Consider the following 23,909-nt stretch of genomic DNA (forward strand, 5'->3'; position numbering starts at 1 on the left):
GCCTGTGAGGCAAAGCTCCGGTTTGTGTTGGGAACTGAAAAAATCCTATTCTCTTTCCTGAACTATGGCCACCGTGGAAGGAAGTGAGGAGCCTCAGGAGTGAGGGCCCACTGCCTGTTCCCTTAGTCAGGTTACCCCCAGCTGCTGCTCCCGGACGCACGGAGGTATGCAGACAGGGGAGGATTCCTTGGAGAGCTAAAGTCCAAATAATAAAAATAAATGAAAAAATAAATAAATAAAAATAAAAAAATAAAAACAGGGGAAAAAATGGAAAAAAAAAAAGAATGGGGAATGGAATTTCCCTTCAGATTCCTTCAGCCCTGAGGCAAGGGATAAACGGACCCACCGCTTTACGGGAGCTCTTAAGCCATTGATGGCCCTTGCCCACCCCAATAGTGGTTGGTGGCCATTTTGGATGACAGTGTCTCTCTTAATCAAAGTATGAACTACATTCCTCTCTCTGTCTTTAAGTTTCTCTGGTTTCTGGTTTAATAATCTGCCTCAACTGGACCTTGATCTCCCTGGTGCAGAATTTAAATAATTTCATAACTACAGAGAGTCTTTTAAAAACTTCATATTAAGTCATTGCTTGGAAAAATAATACCTCATTCCATTAAATCATGAAAAAAATCTAATTTTACAGTTAAAATCCCTGATGGTGGTTGGTATCAATGTCTGTAAAGATGCATTCAGCGAGGGAATGGTGGTGGTTGGATTTGTGGCCAGTATTAACCCCAGAATCACCAGGTACTTTTAAAATTACCGTAACATAGTCTTCAGCTGTTTAGACTTTTACTTCTTATTTAACTAACAGCTATACAGCAAGGAATAGTTTGTATTCTTCACTCATTTTTAAAATATGAACACTTATGGTCACAAATTATACTCACATGTATAAATGTGATGGGTAATATTGGGGTAAAATTTAGCTTCAATAAAATACTATTTTTATACATACATTAGGACAGGCTATTTCTTATATGCTCTGTACTAGGAAGTTTACATTCATGATGTCAAGCAGTTGAGAATCAGGTTGCCTGGATTTATATCCTGATCTGCAACTTATCTATTCTGTGTAAATGTTCAAGACATGCTTGTTAATATTTTTAATAGTCACAGAAATTTGATGTGGTGGTTGTTTATTTACACAGCTTTTAAAAACATAGGCAGGGGACTTCCCTGGCGGTCCAGTGGTTGAGACTCTGCTCTTTCATTGCAAGGGACACGGGTTTGACCCCTTGTTGGGGGACTAAGATCCCATATGCTGAGACACACAGCCAAAAATAAATAAACAAAAATAAAATACATCATCTTTAAAAAAAAAAGCAAACACAGGCAGGATGAAGGATAACACATTAAACATTGACTTATAGTACATATTAGATTGTAGTTCTTAGAATCGTTTCAATATTTATAACTAAACAATGTGTTTTGAGGCTGTTTGCAACAAGTTTTCTTCCTAGAATTAAGCTCTTTGATTTACTCCACTAAATTTGTGATCAGGAATATATTTGGGATTGTGGGAAATGGACGAAGCAGCAGTTTGCATGCCTCCAGCTTTATTCCAGGTTGTATGAGATCCCTGTTCTCTGCATCACTTCCTTAATCAAACACCCAAGGGACTTCTGGCTTCTTAGCAGCATTTCTAATTGCATCATGATTATTGTGCATTTTTAGAGAACTAGAGAAATGGAGGTATTAGGTATCACTAAATCATGATCTTCATTTTATAAGTGCTTTTAATTAATAATTTTAGCAAGAGAACTTGCTTCTGAAGTCTAAATTAAGTCAATCATGTTAAGATATCAATTCCCCAAAGCTTACCTATAGAAATGAAGTTTATACTTGAGAAATCTTTGAATAATTTGAAAGGGGAAGGTCTACTGCTAAACTAATACATTTCCTTATAATAATGTAGTGGCCTGTATTTATCAGTGCTTACTATGTACCAAGTGCTGAACCAAGTACTTTGCATATTTTATCTAATTTTTACAACAACCCTATGAGATACAACTGCTTTGCATGCTAAGTCAGTTCAGTCGTGCCTGACTCTTGGCAGTCCCGTGGACTATATCCCACCAGGCTCCTCTGTTCATGGGATTGTCCAGGTAGGAGTACTGGAGTGGGTTGCCATTTCCTCCTCCAGGGTATCTTCTGACCCAGAGATTGAGCCCAAGTTTTCTGTGCCTCCAGCATTGGCAGGCAGATTCTTTACCACTGAGCTACCTGGGGAGCCCACTAACTACATTACTATTTTATAAATTTCCTTTGCACAAATGAGGAAACTGAGGCTTAGGTTCATATAATAAAGTCACACAGTTGGTGAATTTACCAGCCAAGACTTGAACCCAGAGATATCTGATGCTAACACTGTGCTTTAGTTTCTAGTATCAGTGAATTTTATTGAATGGAAGGGGGGTGAGGGAGAGCATTTTAATATAATAGTGATCATATAGTGTAGACAAAGTTATGAACATTGATTTAGTTATAATGTCTACTTCTTAATTTAATACTTATGCATGTTTATAGCAGAACTTTCAAAGGTGAACTTTACTTCGGTTCTTTGCTTTCTTTAGGTGGTTTTCCCGCTGTATTCTTCAGAAAACATCAGCTCATGTTGCAGATTGCTTAAAAGTGTTCATGATCGGTACTAAACTCATAGCAGTGGGGGTGGGCTCCAAGGACTGCTCCTTCAGACCCAAAGCCCATAAGCTTCTGGCAGAGCAGACAGGTGGAACAGACTCCCTAAGTCTCCCTGAGTCAGTCGGCTCCCACCTAGCTGGAAACCCCAGAGCTGCGGCCTGACTCAGGCTGGCAGATAGGCTCTGTGGAATTTGCGTTTGTGTCTCTGTGTGAAAACCTGAAAGCCAGAAAAAAAAAAGAAAAATTGAAAGCCAGGAGGAGAGAAAGTTTGTCGCTGCTGGTGGCTCTGGCAAGCAGTTTGAAGGCGGAAAGAAACTTAGCCCGGAGGAACAAGGATTGTGACCGACCAGGTCTAGAAACAGGAGAGAAGCTTGGGGGACTGGGGTGGGGGTGCTGGCAGGTCAGGTGTGGCATCGGAGGAGAAAACGGGGAAGACAGCAGATGGGGACGGTGCCCTCCTCACAGAGGGATGCAATGGAAAGAGGGCTCTGGGGTTCCCATATCTGTTTCAACTCAGGTCCGAAGCTGGCTGGGTCACTGCCTAGCAATGTGACCTGTACAACTCCCCATGCCCCTAATCTGCTTCATCACAACTATGAACTTTGAGGGGTTGTAAATATTTGTTTCCCAAAAAGGTGCATTTGGTGATATGTACTGGTAGTGGACTTATACATATGGTCATCTTCTACAAACTAAAGTGAATCTCCTGGACTGTAAACTCTCCTGATACAATGGTACCATATATGCAGGAAAAGAAATATTTTATCATATTACTTTCCCTTCACTTCAAAACCTGGTCATTTTTTTAGCAGTAGTTATGAAAAGTTTCTGTTGGGTTAGGAGTCTCTGCTCTTTAGGCAGTTTCTTAAAGTGAGTGGAAATTTTTCAGAGTTCATATTGTCAGCAAGACTTATGGGTGAGTCAGTGTGAAGAGATGTTTTTTAGAGGAACAGCCAAGACTTTTCCTTATGTTTTCATATTTATGCTCATTAGAGAAGAAAATTACATAATATTATCCAGTCTTCACTTATTGAGAGGATTTAAAGATTTAAATAAACTAAATCAGTATTAATTTGGTTTGAGGGGATTTGTCTATTGCAGAAATTAAATTTTAATTTATTGCTTAGATATTAAAATTTTACTAAAGAGATATGCTGAGTTTGAGTATATATTATGCCACAGAAGCCATTATGATTCCTTAAATAGGAGAAATGTGGCAATGTTCCAGAAAGTTATCCAATTTTATATTATTACAAATACAACCCAAATTAAGTATTATCCTATATCACTGTGGTCTGAAATAGCAAGCTATTAAACATTGAAATATGTGGGAATGTTATTCTTTGTTGGCATTGGACAAGTCATCCTTTTGTTACTAACATCAAATCCTGCAGGGGCACTGAACAGGTGGTATAGGCATAACCATGGTTTGCCAGCACGGATAATTGTGTACCGTGACGGTGTCGGCGATGGTCAGCTCAAGACACTCGTTGACTATGAAGTCCCACAACTGCTGAGCAGTGTGACCGAAGCAAGTTCAATTACCAGGTATCAAATGAGTATTCTTTTCCCACTTCCAATTCTAGCACATTCATCGTAACTATTAAAATTATTATGTGCATCTGTCCCTTTTATTTTTCACGCAGTTGAGTTGTTCTCCATTTCTGCTTTATGCTAGTACAACCACCCCTAGATTGGAGGGTGGTTGGGATGGTCTTATGTAAATCGTCTGGGTGCTGTGAGCTTTTGGGGGCCCTGGGTGGGGGTACCAGAAGAAGGCAGGAATCTCCAGAGCAGCTGACATTGAGATTCAGCAGGAAGCCTGCAGGGCTGCTGGCAGCTAAAGATGCTTCATACATATTAACATGCTGGGGGAAAAAAAAACAAGCTCTGGTTTCAAATTCGAGGCCCAGATCAACACACAGGGTGAAAGACTTTGACATGCAGGCACTGATATGCAGCTCAGGTGTGTGGAAGATGCTGAGAGTGCTGTGGGTGCTGTGAAATCAAGGCTGCGTTTGGAAATCAGACCATGCTAAATACCAGGAACCTTCCTTTACTGTCAGATTTGTAGATTCAATGTCTTGGTTCATTATCCTCCATGATTATATCCAGTGGTAAGTGCAAGAAAAAGTTAGAACCGGAAAAATGGAGGATGATTGTGATCTTAAGATGGCTCCTTAAAATCCTCAGAAAGCCTTATATTCCAAGTTGTGCATAGCACTCCCTCTCCTCTGTAGGGTTATACCATCATCACTACTGTAGAAGCTCAAAGGAGCCAAACCTTGACCTCATCAGTGACCATCAGAGAGGAAGGAGAGCATCATAGTGGAGTGGCAAAACCACCTTTAGCTGCATTCAAACTATCAGAACCAAACTTTCTCATTCCCCACTGACCTCGGGCCACTTCAGTTCAGTTCAGTTCAGTCGCTCGGTCGTGTGTGACTCTTTGTGACCCCATGGTCTGGAGCACACCAGGCCTTCCTGCCCATCACCAACTCCTGGAGCTTGCTCAAACTCATGTCCATCAAACCCATGATGCCATCCAACCATCTCACCCTCTGTTGTCCCCTTCACCTCCTGCCTTCAATCTTTCCCAGCATCGGGGTCTTTTCCAATGAGTCAATTCTTCATAATAGGTGGCCAAAGTACTGGAGTTTCAGCTTCATCATCAGTCCTTCCAATGAATATTCAGCACTGGTTTCCTTTAGGATGGACTGGTTGGATCTCCTTGCAGTCCAGGGGACTCTCAAGACTCTTCTCCAACACCACAGTTCAAAAGCATCAATTCTTCAGTGCTCAGCCTTTCTATGGTCCAACTCTCACATCCATACATGACTGCTGGAAAAACCATAGCTTTGACTAGATAGACCTTTGTCGGCAAAGTGATACCTCTTATTTTTAATATGCTGTCTAAGTTGATCGTAGCTTTTCTTCCAAGGAGCAAGCATTTTTTAATATGGCTGCAGTCACCATCTGTGATAATTTTGGAGCCCCCCCAAAATAAAGTCTGTCACTATTTCCATTGTTTCCCCATCCATTTGCCATGAAGTGGTGGGACCAGATGCCATGATCTTCGTTTTCTGAATGTTGAGCTTTAAGCCAGGTTTTCACTCTCCTCTATCACTTTCATCAAGAGGCTTTTTAGTTCCACTTCACTTTCTGCTGTAACAGTGGTGTCATCTGCATATCTGAGGTTGTTGATATTTCTCCCAGCAATCTTGATTTGAGCTTGTGCTTCATCCAGCCCAGCATTTCATATGATGTATTCTGCATATAAATTAGATAAGCAGGGTGACAATACACAGCCTTGACATACTCCTTTCCCAATTTGGAACCAGTCTATTGGTCCATGTTCAGTTCTAACAGTTGCTTCTTGACCTGCATACAAATTTCTCAGGAGGCAGGTCAGCTGGTTTGGTATTCCTGTCTCTTGAAGAATTTTCCACAGTTTGTTGTGATCCACACAGTCAAAGCCTTTAACATAGTCAATGAAGCAGATGTTTTTCTGGAACTCTCTTGCTCTTCTATGATCCAACAGATGTTGGCAATTTGATCTCTGGTTCCTCTGCCTTTTCTAAATCCAGCTTAAACATCTGGAATTTCTTGGTTCATGTACTGTTGAAGCTTGGCTTGGGGAATTTTGAACATTACTTTCCTGGTATGTGAAATGAGTGCAATTGTGTGGTAGTTCGAACATTCTTTGGCATTGCCTTTCTTTGGGATTGGAATGAAAACTGATCTTTTCCAGTCCTGTGGTTACTACTGAGTTTTCAAAATTTGCTGGCATGTTGAGTGCAGCACTTTCACAGCATCATCTTTTAGGATTTGAAATAGCTGAACTGGGATTCCATCACCTCCACTAGCTTTGTTCGTAGTGATGCTTCCTCAGGCCACTTAATTTTGGACTCCAGGATGTCTGGCTCTACGTGAGTGATCACACCATCGTGGTTATCTGGGTCATTAAGATACTTTTTTGTATAGTTCTTCTGTGTATTCTTGGCACCTTTTAATATCTTCTGTTTCTGTGAGGTCCATACTGTTTATGTCCTTTATTGTACCCATCTTTGCATGAAATGTTCCCTTGGTATCTCTAATTTTCTTGAAGAGAGCTCTAGTCTTTCCCATGCTACTGTTTTCCTCTATTTCTTTACATTGATCACTGAGGAAGGCTTTCTTATCTCTCCTTGCTATTCTTTGGAGCTCTGCATTCATACTGATATATCTTTCCTTTTCTCCTTTGACGTCAGCTTCTCTTCTTTTCTCAGCTATTTTGTAAGGCCTCTTCAGACAACCACAACCATTTTGCCTTTTTGCATTTCTTTTTCTTGGGGATTGTCCTGATCACTGCCTCTTGTACAATGTCACAAACCTCTGTCCATAGTTCTTCAGCCACTCTATGAGATCTAATCTCTTGAATCTATTTGTCTCTTCCACTATATAATTGTAAGGGAGTTCGTTTTGGTCATACCTGAATGGCCTAGTGGTTTTTCCTTACTTTCTGCAAGTTAAGTCTGAATTTGGCAATAAGAAGTTCATGATATGAGCAACAGTTAGCTCCTGGCCATGTTTTTGCTGACTATATAGTGCTTCTCCATCTTCATCTGCAAAGAGTATGATCAATCTGATCTCAGTATTCACCATCTGGTGATGTCCACGTGTAGAGTCTTCTCTTGTGTTGTTGGAAGAGGGTGTTTGCTATGACCAGTGTGTTCTCTTGGCAAAACTCTGTTAACCTTTTCCCTGCTTCGTTTTGTACTCCAAGACCAAACTTGCCTGTTACTTCACTTCCTATGTTTGCATTCCAGTCCCCTATAATGAAAAAAAACATCTTTTTTTTTGGTCACTTTTTTTGGTTAGTTCTAGAAGGTCCTGTAGGTCTTCATAGAACCATTCAGCTCCAACTTCTTTGGCATGTGTTTGGGGCATAGACTTCAATTACTGTAATATTGAATGGTTTGCCTTGGAAACAGAGATCATTGTGTCATTTTTGAGATTGCATCGTACTGCATTTCGGACTCTTTTGTTGATCCTGAGGGCTACTCCATTTCTTCTAAGGGATTCTTGTCCACCGTAGTAGATATAATGGTCATCTAAATTAAATTCAACCATCCCAGTCCATTTTAGTTCACTGATTCCTAAAATGTAAATGTTCACTCTTGCCACCTCCTGTTTGACCACTTCTAATTTACCTTGATTCATGGACCTAACGTTCCAGGTTCCTATGCAATATTGTTCTTTACAGAATTGGACTTTACTTTCACCACCAGTCACGTCCACAACTGGGCATTGTGTTTGCTTTGGCTCCATCTCTTCATTCTTTCTGGAGTTATTTCTCCACTCTTCTCCAGTAGCATATTGGGCACCTACCAACCTGGGGTGTTCTTCTTTCAGTGCCTATCTTTTTGCCTTTCCATTCTGTTCATGGGGTTCTCAAGGCAAGAATACTGAAGTGGTTTGTGTTGGGTCAATCTAACTGACCCAAGAGTCACCAGCATGCAATTTGGCGATCGCAGGAGATATTTTAGCAGCTGACAATGCTAAAGAGTTAATTCTCCTGCACCGTGACATCAACTTTTAAAAAGTTTCGAGATTGAAAACATTAATTATTTTTAAGTTAAAGTGCCTAACGTGAATTTTCAGTGATCTGGAGGTTTCTCCCATAATGGCAAATATTTGTTGTTGTTTAGTCTCCCAATCATGTCTGACTCTTTTGCGACTCCGTGGGCTGTAGCTCACCAGGCTTCTCTGTCTCTGGGATTTCACAGGCAAGAATACTGCAGTGGGTTGCCATTTCCTTCTCCAGGAAATCTTCTGATGCAGGGATTGAACCTGTTTCCTGCATTGCAGGTGGATTCTTTACCACTGAGCTACCGGGGGTGAATATTTGGACTTTATCTATTAACACTTAACACCGGGTCCTTCAGCATTTGGCCCCAAGGTGTATGTGGTCTGTCCATCCACCCTCCCCAGCATGTGTTTTGCAGGATTCAGAAGCAACGACTGGAGGAGTAAGGAGAGCTTCTAGTTTTCCATTTATTACTCAGAAATTGAGAAGAAGAGTGAAGGTGAAACAGGGAGATGACTGCTAATGGAAAAAAGAATCTTGTCTCCGTGTATTATTCTACAAATGCTTTCTTTAGATGTGCTAATTGTAATTTATTGTCCCTTGAACCATTCTTCCCCATCCCCTTTCAACGATGGAAATCGGTCAAGTGATTGGACATACCACACTTTTGCAACAAATGAAGATGATCCTTAATTTAAAGATTGTTTATATTTCAGGGAGGAGGGGAGATTAAGGGTAATTTTAATTTTCTTTGTTTTGCAGAATTTTGTGAATGAATTAATGTATTTCATTTTAAAATTGCCAAAGATATATAAATAAATAGAAACGGCTGCATGGCTTGGTTTTAGTTCTCTCCATCTTCTTTTTATTATTATTACTACTATTATTTTTTACTTTGCCTCTCTGGTTTTAAGCCCCAAACTGTCAGTGATTGTGGTCAGGAAGAAGGGCATGCCACGATTCTTGGCGGAAAGTGGCCGAACTCTGCAGAACCCACCACTTGGCACTGTTGTGGATTCGGAAGCAACACGACCGGAATGGCAAGTCTGTTAGAAAATCTGTTGTTAACAAAGCTTTGAACGTGTGTGGTCAAGTTTGGCCCTGCTCTGCATACCTTCTTTCTCACAATCCTTCCTTTCCTCTCAGGTATGACTTTTACTTGATCAGCCAGGTGGCCTTTCGGGGAACTGTTAATCCCACCTACTACAACGTCATTTATGATGACAATGGCCTGAAACCCGACCACATGCAGAGACTCACATTCAAACTGTGTCACCTGTACTACAACTGGATGGTGAGTGACAGCTCTGCACTTAGTTGCAGAGTAGAACTCAGGGTGTCCGCCTGGAAGTTGTCACCCAATTCACCTTTAGCACAATGTCTGAATTTCCACAGAGGAGGGATAAATGGATGGATGGATGGATGGATGGCTTCTTAGTCCACACTGGATGAAACCCGGTCTATCATAGATATTAAACACCAGTAACTATTAGAATTCATTAGCACTGATAATTTCTCAAAGACTTTACGATATACATTATTTTATACTGGTCTGGGAGGAAATCAGGGTACTGTTATTTCCAAGTTACATATGAGACAGTTGAAGACAACTCAGATATTGTGTCTGGTGGGAGGGCAACAGGCATGACTCCGTTCCACAGCTGCTGTCAAGGTCCAAAGCCAAGATTTGCTCTCAGCCTCTCAGAGCATCAAGTTGTAGGAAGCGTAGGTCAGCCCTCAGTGTGTGGTTCACAGGTCCGGGCGTTGTGAAACCAGACTGGCCCTCTCTGATCCCGCATCCTGCCCAGTGAATTTAAGTTCTCACTGAGCAAGGTCGCCCTTTGTTGTTGAGTTCTTAACTGATTTACACACATTCTAACATATGTATAACTGGTGGATGAAAAAACTCAGAAGAAATACCGCTTTGAAGAATAAGTTTTCTTCTTAATTACTATCAATACGTTTTCCTCCTTAGGGCCTAATCAGTATTCCGGCTCCCTGTCAGTATGCACGCAAGCTGACCTTCCTGGTGGCACAAAACCTTCATAAAGAACCAAGTTTGGAATTAGCCAATTCTCTCTTCTACCTGTGATAACGTGAACGGGAAGCATCGCTGGTGGAGGATTCGGAGGAGCCCATGGTGTACTCTGTACAAATCTGCTATAAGCTCAAGGCTGTGGCTCCGGGAAGCAGATTGAGTGTAGTTTTAACTTCTGAGGGGAAAAAAAAAAAAAAAAACATAGCAACTGAATCTGAAATGGTTCAGAAGAAATGATGTTTTATTTTATTTTTTTAATTTTTTTAATTGAAGGATGATAGCTGCACAGTATTGTGCTTATCTCTGCCTTTCATCAACATGAATCAGCCACATGGTATACACATGTGTTGTTTTATTTTAAAGAGCTTTGTGCTCAGGGTGAATTCTCGTTGTGGTATATAGAATTAAAATGTACCATCACCTGTAAGGAATACCACAAAGTTAAATGTCCCCTCAGAAAATAAGTGCTTGTGTGATGTTTTAATGGTAGGGTCTAATTTCCACCCTAAAATTTGCAGAAGTTTTCTTAAATTATGTTGTAGAGTGTTTTGTTGAGTGGTTTAAGTAGTTAGAAAATAAAGAAAATTGAAAGCATCACATACGTGTGTATTGTTATTTGAATTTTAGTTGACATTTCATGTGAACTTCATTATTTAAGGGTTTTCAGCAAAAACTCTTAGCCCCTAAACCACCTCACCATCACTCTGAGTTATATTTCCAAAAGTGAACATTTCACTTATTCTTTTTTTTAAATTGAACTATTGTATTGTTAACTTACAGTGTTGTGTTAGTTTCAAGTGTACAGCAAAGTGATTCAGTTATACATGAATATTTACACATGTATGCGTGCGTGCGTGCTAAGCCACTTCAGTCATGCCTGACTCTTTGCAATCCTGTGGACTGTAACCTGCCAGGCTCCTCTGTCCATGGGATTCTCCAGGCAAGAACAGTGGACTGGGTTGCTATGCCCTCCTCCAGGGGATCTTCCCAATGCAGAGATCAAACCCATGTTTCTTAGTCTCCTGCATTGGAAGGCAGGTTCTTTACCACTAGAGCCACCTAGGAACCCCATATATATATCAGTTCAGTTCAGTTGCTCAGTCATGTCCAACTCTTTGTGACCCAATGAATTGCAGCATGCCAGGCCTCCCTGTCCATCACCATTCCCGGAGTTGACTCAAATTTATGCCCATCGAGTCGGTAATGCCATCCAGCCATCTCATCCTCTGTCCTCCCCTCCTCCTCCTGCCCCCAATCCCTCCCAGCATCAGGGTCTTTTCCAATGAGTCAACTCTTTGCATGAGGTGGCCAAAGTACTGGAGTTTCAGCTTCAGCATCAGTCCTTCCAATGAACACCCAGGACTGATCTCCTTTAGGATGGACTGGTTGGATCTCCTTGCAGTCCAAGGGACTCTCAAGAGTCTTCTCCAACACCACAGTTCAAAAGCATCAATTTTTTGGCACTCAGCTTTCTTCACAGTCCAGCTCTCACATCCATACATGACCACTGGAAAAAGCATAGCCTTGACTAGACTGACAGTTGTTGGCAAAGTAATGTCTCTGCTTTTTAATATGCTGTCTAGGTTGGTCATAACTGTCCTTCCAAGGATTAAGCGTCTCTTAATTTCATGGCTGCAGTCACCATCTGCAGTGATATTGGAGCCCCCCAAAATAAAGTCTGACACTGTTTCCCCATCTATTTCCCATGAGGTGATGGGACTAGATGCCATGATCTTAGTTTTCTGAATGTTAAGCTTTAGCCCAACTTTTTCACTCTCCTCTTTCACTTCCATCAAGAGGCTTTTTAGTTCCTCTTCACTTTCTGCCATAAGGGTGGTGTCATCTGCATATCTGAGGTTATTGATATTTCTCCCAGCAATCTTGATTCCAGCGTGTGCTTCTTCCAGCCCAGCGTTTCCAATGATGTACTCTGCATATAAGTTAAATAAGCAGGGTGACAATATACAGCCTTGAAGTACTCCTTTTCCTATTTGGAACCAGTCTGTTCCATGTCCAGTTCTAACTGTTGCTTCCTAACCTGCATACAAGTTTCTCAAGAGGCAGGTCAGGTGGTCTGATATTCCCATCTCTTTCAGAATTTTCCATAGTTTATTGTGATCCACACAGTCAAGGCTTTGGCGTAGTCAATAAAGCAGAAATAGATGTTTTTCTGGAACTCTCTTGCTTTTTTGATGATCCAGCGGATATTGGCAATTTGATCTCTGGTTCCTCTGTCTTTTCTAAAACCAGCTTGAACATCTGGAAGTTCACAGTTCACGTATTGCTGAAGCCTGGCTTGGAGAATTTTGAGCGTTACTTTACTAGCGTGAAAGATGCGTGCAATTATGCGGTAGTTTGAGCATTCTTTGGCATTGCCTTTCTTAGGGATTGGAATGAAAACTGACCTTTTCCAGTCCTGTGGCCACTGCTGCATTTTCCAAATTTGCTGGCATATTGAGTTCAGCACTTTCACAGCATCATCTTTTAGGATTTGAAATAGCTCAACTGGAATTCCATCACATCCACTAGCTTTGTTCGTAGTGATGCTTCCTAAGGCCCGCTTGACTTCACATTCCAGGATGTCTGGCTCTAGGTCAGTGATCACACCATTGTGATTATCTGGGTCGTGACGATCTTTTTTGTACAGTTCTTCTGTGTATTCTTGCCACCTCTTCTTAATATCTTCTGCTTCTGTTAGGTCCATACCATTTCTGTCCTTTATCGAACCCATCTTTGCCTGAAATGTTCCCTTGATATCTCTAATTTTCTTGAAGAGATATCTAGCCTTTCCCATTCTGTTGTTTTCCTCTATTTCTTTGCATTGATCACTGAGGAAGACTTTCTTATCTCTCCTGGCTATTCTTTGGAACTCTGCATTCAAATGGGAACATCTTTCCTTTTCTCCTTTGCTTTTCACTTCTCCTCACAGCTATTTGTAAGGCCGTCTCAGACAACGATTTTGCCTTTTTGCATTTCTTTTCCACGGGGATGGTCTTGATCCCTGTCTCCTGTACAATGTCATGAACCTCCATCCATAGTTAATCAGGCTCTCTGTCTATCAGATCTAGTCCCTTAAATCTATTTCTCACTTCCACTGTGTAGTCATAAGGGATTTGATTTAGGTCATACCTGAATGGTCTAGTGGTTTTCCCTACTTTCTTCAGTTTAAGTCTGAATTTGGCAATAAGGAGTTCACGCCGCTGTGATGGACCACGCAGAAGCGTGGCCGTGAGGAGCTACTCCTCGCCCAGGGTCAGGGGGAGCGACCGAGAGGGTCAGGCTGCAACAGCTCAGGAGCTGCAGCCGAGAGGAGCTTCCCCACGCCCGAGGGCAGGGTCGGCGGCCGAGAGGCGCTTCCCCACGCCCGAGGGCAGGGTCGGCGGCAGAGAGGAGCTTCCCCATGCCCGAGGGTAGGGTCGGCGGCCGAGAGGCGCTACCACACGCCCGAGGGCAGGGTCGGCGGCCGAGAGGAGCTTCCCCATGCCCGAGGGCAGGGTCGGCGGCAGAGAGGAGCTTCCCCACGCCCGAGGGCAGGGTCGGCGGCCGAGAGGAGCTTCCCCATGCCCGAGGGCAGGGTCGGCGGCAGAGAGGAGCTTCCCCATGCCCGAGGGCAGGGTCGGCGGCCGAGAGGAGCTTCCCCACGCCCGAGGGCAGGGTCGGCGGCAGAGAGGAGCTTCCCCACGCCCGAGGGCAGGGTCGGCGGCAGAGAGGAGCTTCCCCACGCCCGAGGGCAGGGTCGGCGGCCGAGAGGAGCTTCCCCACGCCCGAGGGCAGGGTCGGCGGCCGAGAGGAGCTTCCCCATGCCCGAGGGCAGGGTCGGCGGCCGAGAGGAGCTTCCCCATGCCCGAGGGCAGGGTCGGCGGCAGAGAGGAGCTTCCCCATGCCCGAGGGCAGGGTCGGCGGCAGAGAGGAGCTTCCCCATGCCCGAGGGCAGGGTCGGCGGCCGAGAGGCGCTTCCCCACGCCCGAGGGCAGGGTCGGCGGCCGAGAGGCGCTTCCCCACGCCCGAGGGCAGGGTCGGCGGCCGAGAGGCGCTACCACACGCCTGAGGGCAGGGGCTGCAGCCTAGAAGGCAACTCCAGTTCCAAGGAGCGGCTGCTGCAGGTTGCAGGAGGGCTGAGAGGAGCTACTCCACGTTCAAGGTCAGGAGGGGCAGCGTGAGAAGTCCGCCAAGGAGGAGCAGCGGCTGCGCTTTGCTGGAGCAGCCGTGAAGAGATACCCCACGTCCAAGGTGAGAGAAACCCAAGAAAGACGGTAGGTGCTGCGAGAGGGCATCAGAAGGTAGACACACTAAAACCATAATCACAGAAAACCAGCCAGTCTGATCACATGACCACAGTCCTGTCTAACTCAGTGAAACTAAGCCATGCCGTGTGTGGCCACCCAAGACAGATGGGCCATGGTGAAGAGGTCTGACAGAATGTGGTCCACTGGAGAAGGGAATGGCAAACCACTTCAGTATTCTTGCCTTGAGAACCCCATGAACAGTATGAGAAGGCAAAATGATAGGATACTGAAATAGGAACTCCCCAGGTCGGTAGGTGCCCAATATGCTAATGGAGGTCAATGGAGAAATAACTCCAGAAAGAATGAAGGGATGGAGCCAAGGCAAAAACAATACCCAGTTATGGATGTGACTGGTGATAGAAGTAAGGTCTGATGCTGTAAAGAGCAATATTGCATAGGAACTGGAATGTTAGGTCCATGAATCAAGGCAAATTGGAAGTGGTCAAACAGGAGATGGCAAGAGTGAATGTCGACATTCTAGGAATCAGCAAACTAAAATGGACTGGAGTGGGTGAATTTAACTCAGATGACCATTATATCTACTACTGTGGGCAGGAATCCCTTAGAAGAAATGGAGTAGCCATCACGGTCAACAAAAGAGTCCGAAATGCAGTACTTGGATGCAATCTCAAAAACGACAGTATGATCTCTGTTCATTTCCAAGGCAAACCATTCAATATCATGGTAATCCAAGCCTATGCCCCAACCAGTAATGCTGAAGAAGCTGAAGTTGAACGGTTCTATGAAGACCTACAAGACCTTCTAGAACTAACACCCAAAAAAGATGTCCTTTTCATTATAGGGGACTGGAATGCAAAAGTAGGAAGTCAAGAAACACCTGGAGTAACAGGCAAATTTGGCCTTGGAGTATGGAATGAAGCAGGGCAAAGGCTAATAGAGTTTTGCCAAGAGAACGCACTGGTCATAGCAAACACCCTCTTCCAACAACACAAGAGAAGACTCTACACATGGACATCACCAGATGGTCAACACCGAAATCAGATTGATTATATTCTTTTCAGCCATATATATATACACACACATATATATGTATTCTTTTTCAGATTTTACTTATTATCTTATGGAACTTTATTTCATTTGGTAGCAGCTTCTCTCGTTGTGATCTTGTCTCCTATTGCTTCCTAAAGAGTAGACGCCATCAGAAGAGAACTTACACAGGCTCCCATTTATCTGCCCACCTGAGGGCATCTGTGCCCATAGCCCCTGCCCCTCCCCTCATTACTGTAAACAAACTGTGCTCCTGTGGAACCCCTCCACCTGTGTGCTAACTCCTGCTTCCTCTGATCTATCCAGGATGCTGCTCTAAGCATTCCTCCCTTGCCCTTCTGTATCATCAATTTCCCTCTCACCCTGGATTCTCCTCACTCATCAGCATTATAAATATATCTTACTTCTTCCATATTAAAAAAGAAACATTTGTCCTCATGGTCCTACCTCATTTCTTTGCTCCTCGCTACAGAAAAACTTTATCAACTTAAAAAAATTGTCACAATCCTAAAGTTGGGAGTTATGTTTTCTCCAGTGGGAATTTTTAGGACTTCATGCCTGGGAGAAGGCATCTCAAGTGACCCTGAGAGAATTGCTCTGAGGAGAGATGTGGAGGAGTCAGGTTGTATAGGTTTGCAACAAAGGGCAGGTATTCTGAATATCAAAACTATTTTTTTTTTGAGAATTCAAGAAATAAGATATCTCAAGGAATTTAATGCTTTTCTATGTATGGGAAGATGCAAGAGTTTGGACTCACTGAAGTCACTCCTTTCATATGCATCTCAGCTCTCTGGGGCCAGTATCCTGTGTTTTTCACACCAAGTTCCTCAGGGCTCCCTGTAGGGAGTGGCTGCAGCCTGATGGCTTCTGATGGCAGGGACTCTTCTCCTTCCTGAGTGCCCTGGGGGGCTGGAATCCGGATGACTGTGCCTTCCTTGTTTATTGATATGACAGGAAATATTCCAGTTCTCAGCATCTCAAGAGTCATCCATGACTGATGTATCCAGTTTCATATGCTGCTCAGAATGTCACCACAACCATTACAGCCAAAATCACTTTGGTCAAAGAGGCAGTGACTTCCATTTATTAAATCTGATGGTCGGTTCTCTGTCCTCATCTTTGCTGACCCATCAGCATATTTGACCCAGTTGGTCATTTCCTCCATCTTGCGTCACTCCACGTGGCCTCTAGGGTAACACTCTCTTGGTTTCTCTCCTACTGTGTCCAACACTCATTCTGTTTCCTTTGCTGGTTTTCCCTCATCTTCTATCATTTTCATGTGTGAATGCCCCAGGGGTGAGAATATGGCGGCATGCAAAAATATTTTGATGCAGGAAAAGACTGGAGTCCAAGTTCTTCTCCCAGGGGAGAGAGTGTGCAGAAGGCTGCAGAAGCAGGGAGGGGAGAGCAGACACCAATGCAGAGATCGTATAAGAGGGCACCAGACACAGGCTTTTTCTATTTGAGAGCGTTTGTCTAGGCTGGGCACAGATGCAACCAACATGGGATCTTTTCTAGTAATGAAAACCTTTGCTGGAGTGTTAAGGGGTAGGGAGTGGTTAATACATTGCAGGTACAGTACCAAGATTTGACATATATATTTAATCTTCATAACAACTGTACAAATTAAGCATTATAATGACCATTCTACAGATGGTAAAACTGAAGATGAAAGATGCCCTGTGGCTCACCAAAATTTATAAAATTAATAATTGTGAAGGGAGAATCTTCCTCAGTTGTGTTTGACTCCAAAGCCTGAGAGATGAACCGCTAGACTCTACCACCTTAATAATAGGTACTAAAAGTTTAAAAGGCTTCTCCCAGAGTTCTTAGATGAGGGAGCACCTTATACACTTTAAAGTTGGCATTGTATATAGCAAGTCTTCAGAGGGAAGGTACTGAGTGGTTGTGTTTTTGTGTTGATGATGTGGTTTTCCTCCTTCTAAGTACAATGATGATGTAAAGTGCCACCAACTAACAGCCAATATGTATAAACCTACATGTAGCATGTTGATGAGGCAATGCTAAGGTTTATAGAACTCCTCATTCTTTTACCCAGTGAAGTAGTGGCCAAGGTGGTGGCTCTTTACCATTTTAACCCACCAGGGGGCACACAAGGACTGTTGGATGAGCTCAGTAATGTCTGACTCTGCAACTCCATGAAATGCAGCATGCCAGACTTCCTTGTCCTTTACTATCTTCCAGAGTTTGCTCAGACTCGTGTCCATTGAGTCAATGATGCTATTCAACCATCTCAGTCTTCCATCGTCCCCTTCTCCTCCTGCCTTCAGCCTTTCCCAGCATCAGGGTCTTTTCCAATGTGTCGGCCCTTCGCCTCAGGTGGCCAAAGTAATGAAGCTTCAGCTTCAGCATCTGTCCTTGAAATGAATATTCAGGGTAGATTTCCCTTAGGATGGACTGGTTTGATCTCCTTGCTATCCAAGGGACTCTCAAGAGTCTTCTCCAGCACCACAGTTCGAAAGCATCAGTTCTTCAGTGCTCAGCCTTCTGAGAATAGCCAACCTCAAGTGAGCTCCCAGAGGGCAACATGGATTAGGAAACTCTGCATTTGAACTTTGGTTCCAACTCTTTCAGCTGAGGGATATAACACCTTTGCCTTGTTAAGACTCAGTTACCCAATCTGCAATATGAGGAGAGGTTGGATTAAACCAGTGGTGCTAAACCTTGGAAACATCAGAGCTTCCTATATTTAAAAACTTTATATATATAAAAAAAAGCAGACACCTGAGCCTCTGGAAATAGTGATTTTATTGGTCTGAGGTGAAGCCTGACCTTCATCAGGTGATCCTAATGATTACTCAGACTTGAAGAAGACTGGGTCTAGGGCACGGGTTTTGAATTCCAGAAACACCATTTACTAGCTCTACAACTTTGGGCAAGTTACTTCACCTCTCTGAGCCTCAAAGTCTCTACCTGTAAAGACATCTAACAGCGTCCATATTGTCAGATTGTGGTAAGGATTAGAAATGTCCAATCTAGGGCATCTGGGTTTAATCAAGAATGCCATGTTATTACACTTCATGAGAAGAAAAGGATTAAGTGACATAATTTAGGCAACGAGTACTCACAGGTTCACATAATGTGCCAGACGCTATAGTTCTGGATTCTTCTGAAATCTTGCTTAAGGAAATCTTAATGTTGTCTCTAGACAAAATCAACCTACCAGTTGCTGTTTTAGGGAGAAGGCTTTTTGGTTTTGCTTTTATTTGGGGAGTGGAAAGGAGACTCTGGAAGAGAGCACACTTTATATTTTTTATTACATTTATTTTTATTAGTTGGAGGCTAATTACTTTACATCATTGCAGTGGTTTTTGTCATACATTGAAATGAATTAGCCATGGATTTACATGTATTCCCCATCCCGGTCCTCCCTCCCACCTCCCTCTCCACCCGATCCCTCTGGGTCTTCAGAGTGCACCAGGCCCGAGCACTTGACTCATGCACCCAACCTGGGCTGGTGATCTGTTTCACCCTAGATAATATACATGTTTCGATGGAGAGCACACTTTAGATATATTTCTGCAGCAGCCATGAAGTACACGAATCACACCTCCCACGGCTGACTGACGACCTCCAGCTGCTACACTCGGGGTCCACCGCAGTGCTGGCATTGAGAGCCGGCTCTTCCCAGGCTGCACCTTACTGATTGGGCACGACAGAGGTGCTAGATTTGGGTCTTTTCTGCCCAACATGGGACTCTATTATTGAGCAGTCCTCTTTGACTGCTCCCAGAGCAGTTGACACCACCCTAATGACAGAAAGTGAAGAGGAACTTAACAGCCTCTTGACGAAGGTGAGAGGAGAGTGAAAAAGCTGGCCTAAAACTCAACATTCAGAAAACAAAGATCATGGCATCCAGTCACATCACTTCTCAGCAGATAGATGGGGAAACAATGGAAATTTTTGACCAGGGCTTTCTCAGAACTGCCCTGTAGTCTGGAGCTCTTCCTGCCCATCCCCTTCTCTTCCCTGGCTTCTGTCATGGACCCCGATTGGCATCTTGGTCTGTATGCTCTCCTCACTTCTCCTACTTCCTCTCACCTTTGTCCTTCATGGGCTTTTCTCACAACTGTTGCTGTTTATTCACAAGTTATGTCTAACTCTGTGACTCTATGGACTGCAGCACACCAGGCATCCCTGCCCTTCACTGTCTCCTGGAGCTTGCTCAAACTCATGTCCATCAAGGCGGTGATGCCATCCAACCGTCTCATCCTCTGTCATCCCCTTCTCCTGCCCTCAATCTTTCCCAGCATCAGGATCTTTTCCAATGAGTCAGTTCTTTCTTTTACAGGTGACCAAAGTATTGGAGATTCAGCTTCTATCAGTCCTCCCAATGAATATTCAAGGTTGATTTCCTTTAGGATTGATTGGTTTGATGTCCTTGCAGTCCAAGGGACTCTCAAAAATCTTCTCCAACACCACGGTTCAAAAGCATCAATTCTTCAGTGCTCAGCCTTCTTTATGGTCCAATTCTTACATCCATACATGACTACTGGAAAAAACATAGCTTTTACTACTCAGACCTCTGTCGGCAAAGTGATAAGTCTTCTTAATACGCTGTCTAGGTTGGTCATAGCTTTTCTTCCAAGGTGCAAGCATCGTTTAATTTCATGGCTGCAGTCACCATCCACAGTCCTCATCCACCATCCACAAAATCACCATCCTCCTGATTTTGGAGTCCAAGAAAATAAAGTCAGTCACTGTTTCCATTGTTTTCCCCATCTATTTGCCATGAAATGATGGGACCAGATGCCATGATCTTTGTTTTTTGAATGCTGGGTTTTAAGCCAACTTTCTCACTCTCTTCTTTCACCTTCATCAAGAGGCTCTTCAGTTCCACTTTGCTTTCTGCCATAAGAGTGTTGTCACCTGCATGTCTGAAGTTGTTGATATTTCTCCTGGCAGTCTTGACTCAAGCTTGTGCTTCATCCAGCCCGGCATTTCACATGATGCACTCTGCATTTAAGTTAAATAAGCACGGTGACAATGAACAGCATTGACGTGTTCCTTTCCTGGCTTCTCACAGTAAATCTCTGAGATGTCTAACTCTGCCCTGGTGTCTGTTTCTTGAAGGACACAGACTGACACAATTTCCTTAAACATTAGGTCATTTTAAAGTTTTTAATAAAAATAAGCTGATTCTTAATGTTAGGAATCCACTGGCTACAACCTGAAATTTCAGAGAAAACTACCTACCTTGAGATGTCATATTTTAAAGATATTGGATTTAAAGTTAGCGATTTTTCCATGGCAGTTTACTGTTAAATCTTCCCAACAAGCTTCGGCATCTCAGACATGAAATAGAAACTGCTTTTGAGAAGTGTTGTTAAAGGCCTGAGTTTTGTTGTTTGGATTAACGTGTACTTTTCACTTCAATTTGACCCACTGCCTCCAGTCAAGATAATCCTACAGTCCCAACAGGAATGATGAGGAAAGGACTCCTTTTGAAGGAGAGAGCGAGGATGACTGAAGAACAAAAGATGAGATCAAGTTCCTTGAGAAAGCTTTTTTTAAAATCCTTAATTAATTAATTTTAAAATTATAAAAAATCATAGATGTTCATTATGGAATATTTGTGGTGGAAAAAATACAATGTTGTGGGAAAAATCTTCAATACAGCTACTACTCAGAAGTATATTCTGTCAACACTTTGATATATACTTTTCATCTAGTCTCTAGCTATACCACATGTATAGTTTTATATACTTCATTTTTACATAAGATTATAACATGAGTTTTTTCCTATTCAGTTAAAAATTTTGTAAGCATTAAGTTTTAATGATTGAATAATATTTTACAGATGTAACAATTTACTTGTTCCCCTCTCTTTTTTAAAATTTACTTCAACAACAAGGGATTTATATATACACACATTCTTTTTCATATTCTTTTCAGGATACTGAACATAGTTCCCTGTGCTATATACTAGGACCTTGTTGTTTATCCATTCTATATATAATAGTTTGCATCTGCTAATCCCAGAAGCAAAACTGCTATGTATAGTTCTCTTTATTATAGTGATAGGTTGTTTCCAGTTTTTCTTTGCTATAAAAAGATAGCTTGATTTTTATTCACAGTATTTTGGGTTGCTTCCTTGGTTTAGATTACTAAAAGCCAAAATTCATAAATTCAAAGTTAGAATAGTTTCAAGGTGCTTGATTTATGTTGCAATTTTTCCTCCAAATGTCATATCTTATATTCATATAGCTCATAAGCTTCATGTATTCTCATTAGAGGCAAAATATTAATACATTGTTAGTATGGTAGATGCCAGATAGTTTGTTCTTTTAATATTTATTTGATTATTGGTATAGGTAAACAATTTGAAAATGTTTATTATTAGCCTTTTATATTTTCCATTTGTGTTTTTCTTACCATCTATAGGGCTTTTATATTTTAAAGATATTGATACTTTGACATACTTTTGTAGCTATGTCCCTAATTTATTATGTGCTTTTACATTTTGTTTATGCATTTTTTTAGTTTCAGAAATATAAGGTTTATGTATTCAAATTACCACTGTTTTAAGATTAAGAAAGCACAGTGGGATTTGAAACCTAGAAAATCTATCTCTATCTAGAGATTTGACAAATATGACTTTTTTGTTTTAATTTTTTTCTGTAATGAAAACCATCTAGGTTATATTTTAGTGTAAAGTGAGGATCTAAACTATTTTTTGCCCAAAACTGGAAAAGAATTGATGGATTAAAAGAGAAGCAAATAGAAATCCTAAAATTGAAAAATAGAAACAAAAATTGAAACAAAAATATCAATAGACTTGTTAAGCAGTAGACTAAAAATAGATGAACAGAGGATGAAGAAATTGGAAAGCAGACTTTAAGAAATCACTTTGAATGCTGTACAGAGAGAGAGATGTGGAATGTAAAATGAGATACTTCACCACACATTTGGTAGAAGTTCCAGAGACAGGAAATACAAAGTATGAGGTAGAAGGTAGATGTAATTTTCAAGAGATAGTGCCTTCAGATGTTCCAAAATTGAAACACATATTCTTAGAGTGAAAAAAAAATCACAAAGCTTCGTACCTTATACAGTGGGATGAAATTGTAGAACATCAGCTATAAATATAAAGGGAAAAATCTTAAAACCATTCCTGAGAAGAAGTATATATTTGTAAATTGCAGGCAAAGAAGCACTGACACCTCCTGTAGACTTCACCTTTTTGAGAATAGATGAGTATGGCAAAAACCATCACAATATTGTAAAGTAATTATCCTCCAATTAAAATAATTAATTAAAAGAATAGATGAGAAAAAATTGAATAGTGTCTTTGAAATCTTGAGAGAAAAGATTAATGAAGCTAGAACTCTATGTGCAGCTAAATGATCATTGAAGAACGGGTGATGAATTAAAAAATTCACAGATCCACAGACCCTTGCTCAAAGAACTACTAAAGAATGTACCTCAGCATGACAGAAAATAAATCCATTGAGCAAAGCAAAGATGAGTAAAGAATATTAGTAAAACATGTTGTAAATATAAGTTAATATTGGCTGTTTATGAAAACATATTTTTTATTTCCTGTTAATAAAAGTTGGAATTCATTATAGGCAACAAAAACCCAAGTGAGATGAAAATATTTAGGAGGAATTTAGGTTTTACTCAAGTCCTTATCTTATTAGGAAGGAGGTTAGAGATAATAGCTTTACACATGATTAGAAAATAATGACAAATTGCATGTAGATTTCTTCTAAAAGAATAAAAATACCATCCAAAGGAACTTCCCTGGGGGTCCAGTGGTTAAGACTCAACGCTCCCATGAAGGAGGCCGAAGTTTTATCTCTGGTCAGGGAACTAGATACTAAATGCTGCAACTAAAGCTTCTGTGTGATACAACTAAGATCTGGTGCAGCCAAACACATTTTAAATAATAATAATAAAATACCATCCAGGGATTTCCCGGGCAATCCAGTGGTTAAGACTCCGAGCTTCAGTGCAGAGGGTGTGGATTTGATCCCTGGTTAGGGAACTAGGATCCCCTAGTCCCATCCCGTGTGGCATGGCCAAAGGGGGGAAAAAAATACTGTTCATTACTTTGAATCAGTAGAAGGGAAGGAAAGAGGATACTTCAGTTCACTAGAGGACAAGAAAAGAGGAAGAGTAAAGAAAAAAGAACATGGTACAGAAGCACTAAATATGGTACATATACACTCAAAAATAAATTTAATATACTATATATTAAACTATTACTGGGGAATGTGAGATTGGATCTAAAAAGCCTAGCAATATATTATATATAAGAGGTACATCTAAGATGAAACAACATAGAAAGTCTGAAAGTGAAAAAATAAAAAAATGATAACTTTAATTTAAATAGCCAAAA

At 41.8% G+C, this 23,909-nt stretch overlaps 1 protein-coding gene across 1 annotated transcript in view; it reads left to right on the plus strand.

Moving 5' to 3' along the window:
• The window catches only part of PIWIL4 (piwi like RNA-mediated gene silencing 4), a 55,263-nt gene extending 44,431 nt beyond the window's left edge, over positions 1-10,832 (plus strand). Inside the window, exons 15-20 of the mRNA XM_020885538.2 lie at positions 644-747; positions 2,577-2,647; positions 4,038-4,191; positions 9,127-9,252; positions 9,359-9,506; positions 10,188-10,832. Of these exons, the coding sequence (XP_020741197.2) occupies positions 644-747; positions 2,577-2,647; positions 4,038-4,191; positions 9,127-9,252; positions 9,359-9,506; positions 10,188-10,304 (720 nt within the window). The 3' untranslated portion in view covers positions 10,305-10,832. The remainder of the gene's footprint in view (positions 1-643; positions 748-2,576; positions 2,648-4,037; positions 4,192-9,126; positions 9,253-9,358; positions 9,507-10,187) is intronic.
• The last annotated feature ends 13,077 nt before the right edge of the window (positions 10,833-23,909 follow it).

The sequence above is a fragment of the Odocoileus virginianus genome, chromosome 10 (genome assembly GCF_023699985.2).
Source record: "Odocoileus virginianus isolate 20LAN1187 ecotype Illinois chromosome 10, Ovbor_1.2, whole genome shotgun sequence".
Taxonomy (NCBI): Eukaryota; Metazoa; Chordata; class Mammalia; order Artiodactyla; family Cervidae; genus Odocoileus; species Odocoileus virginianus.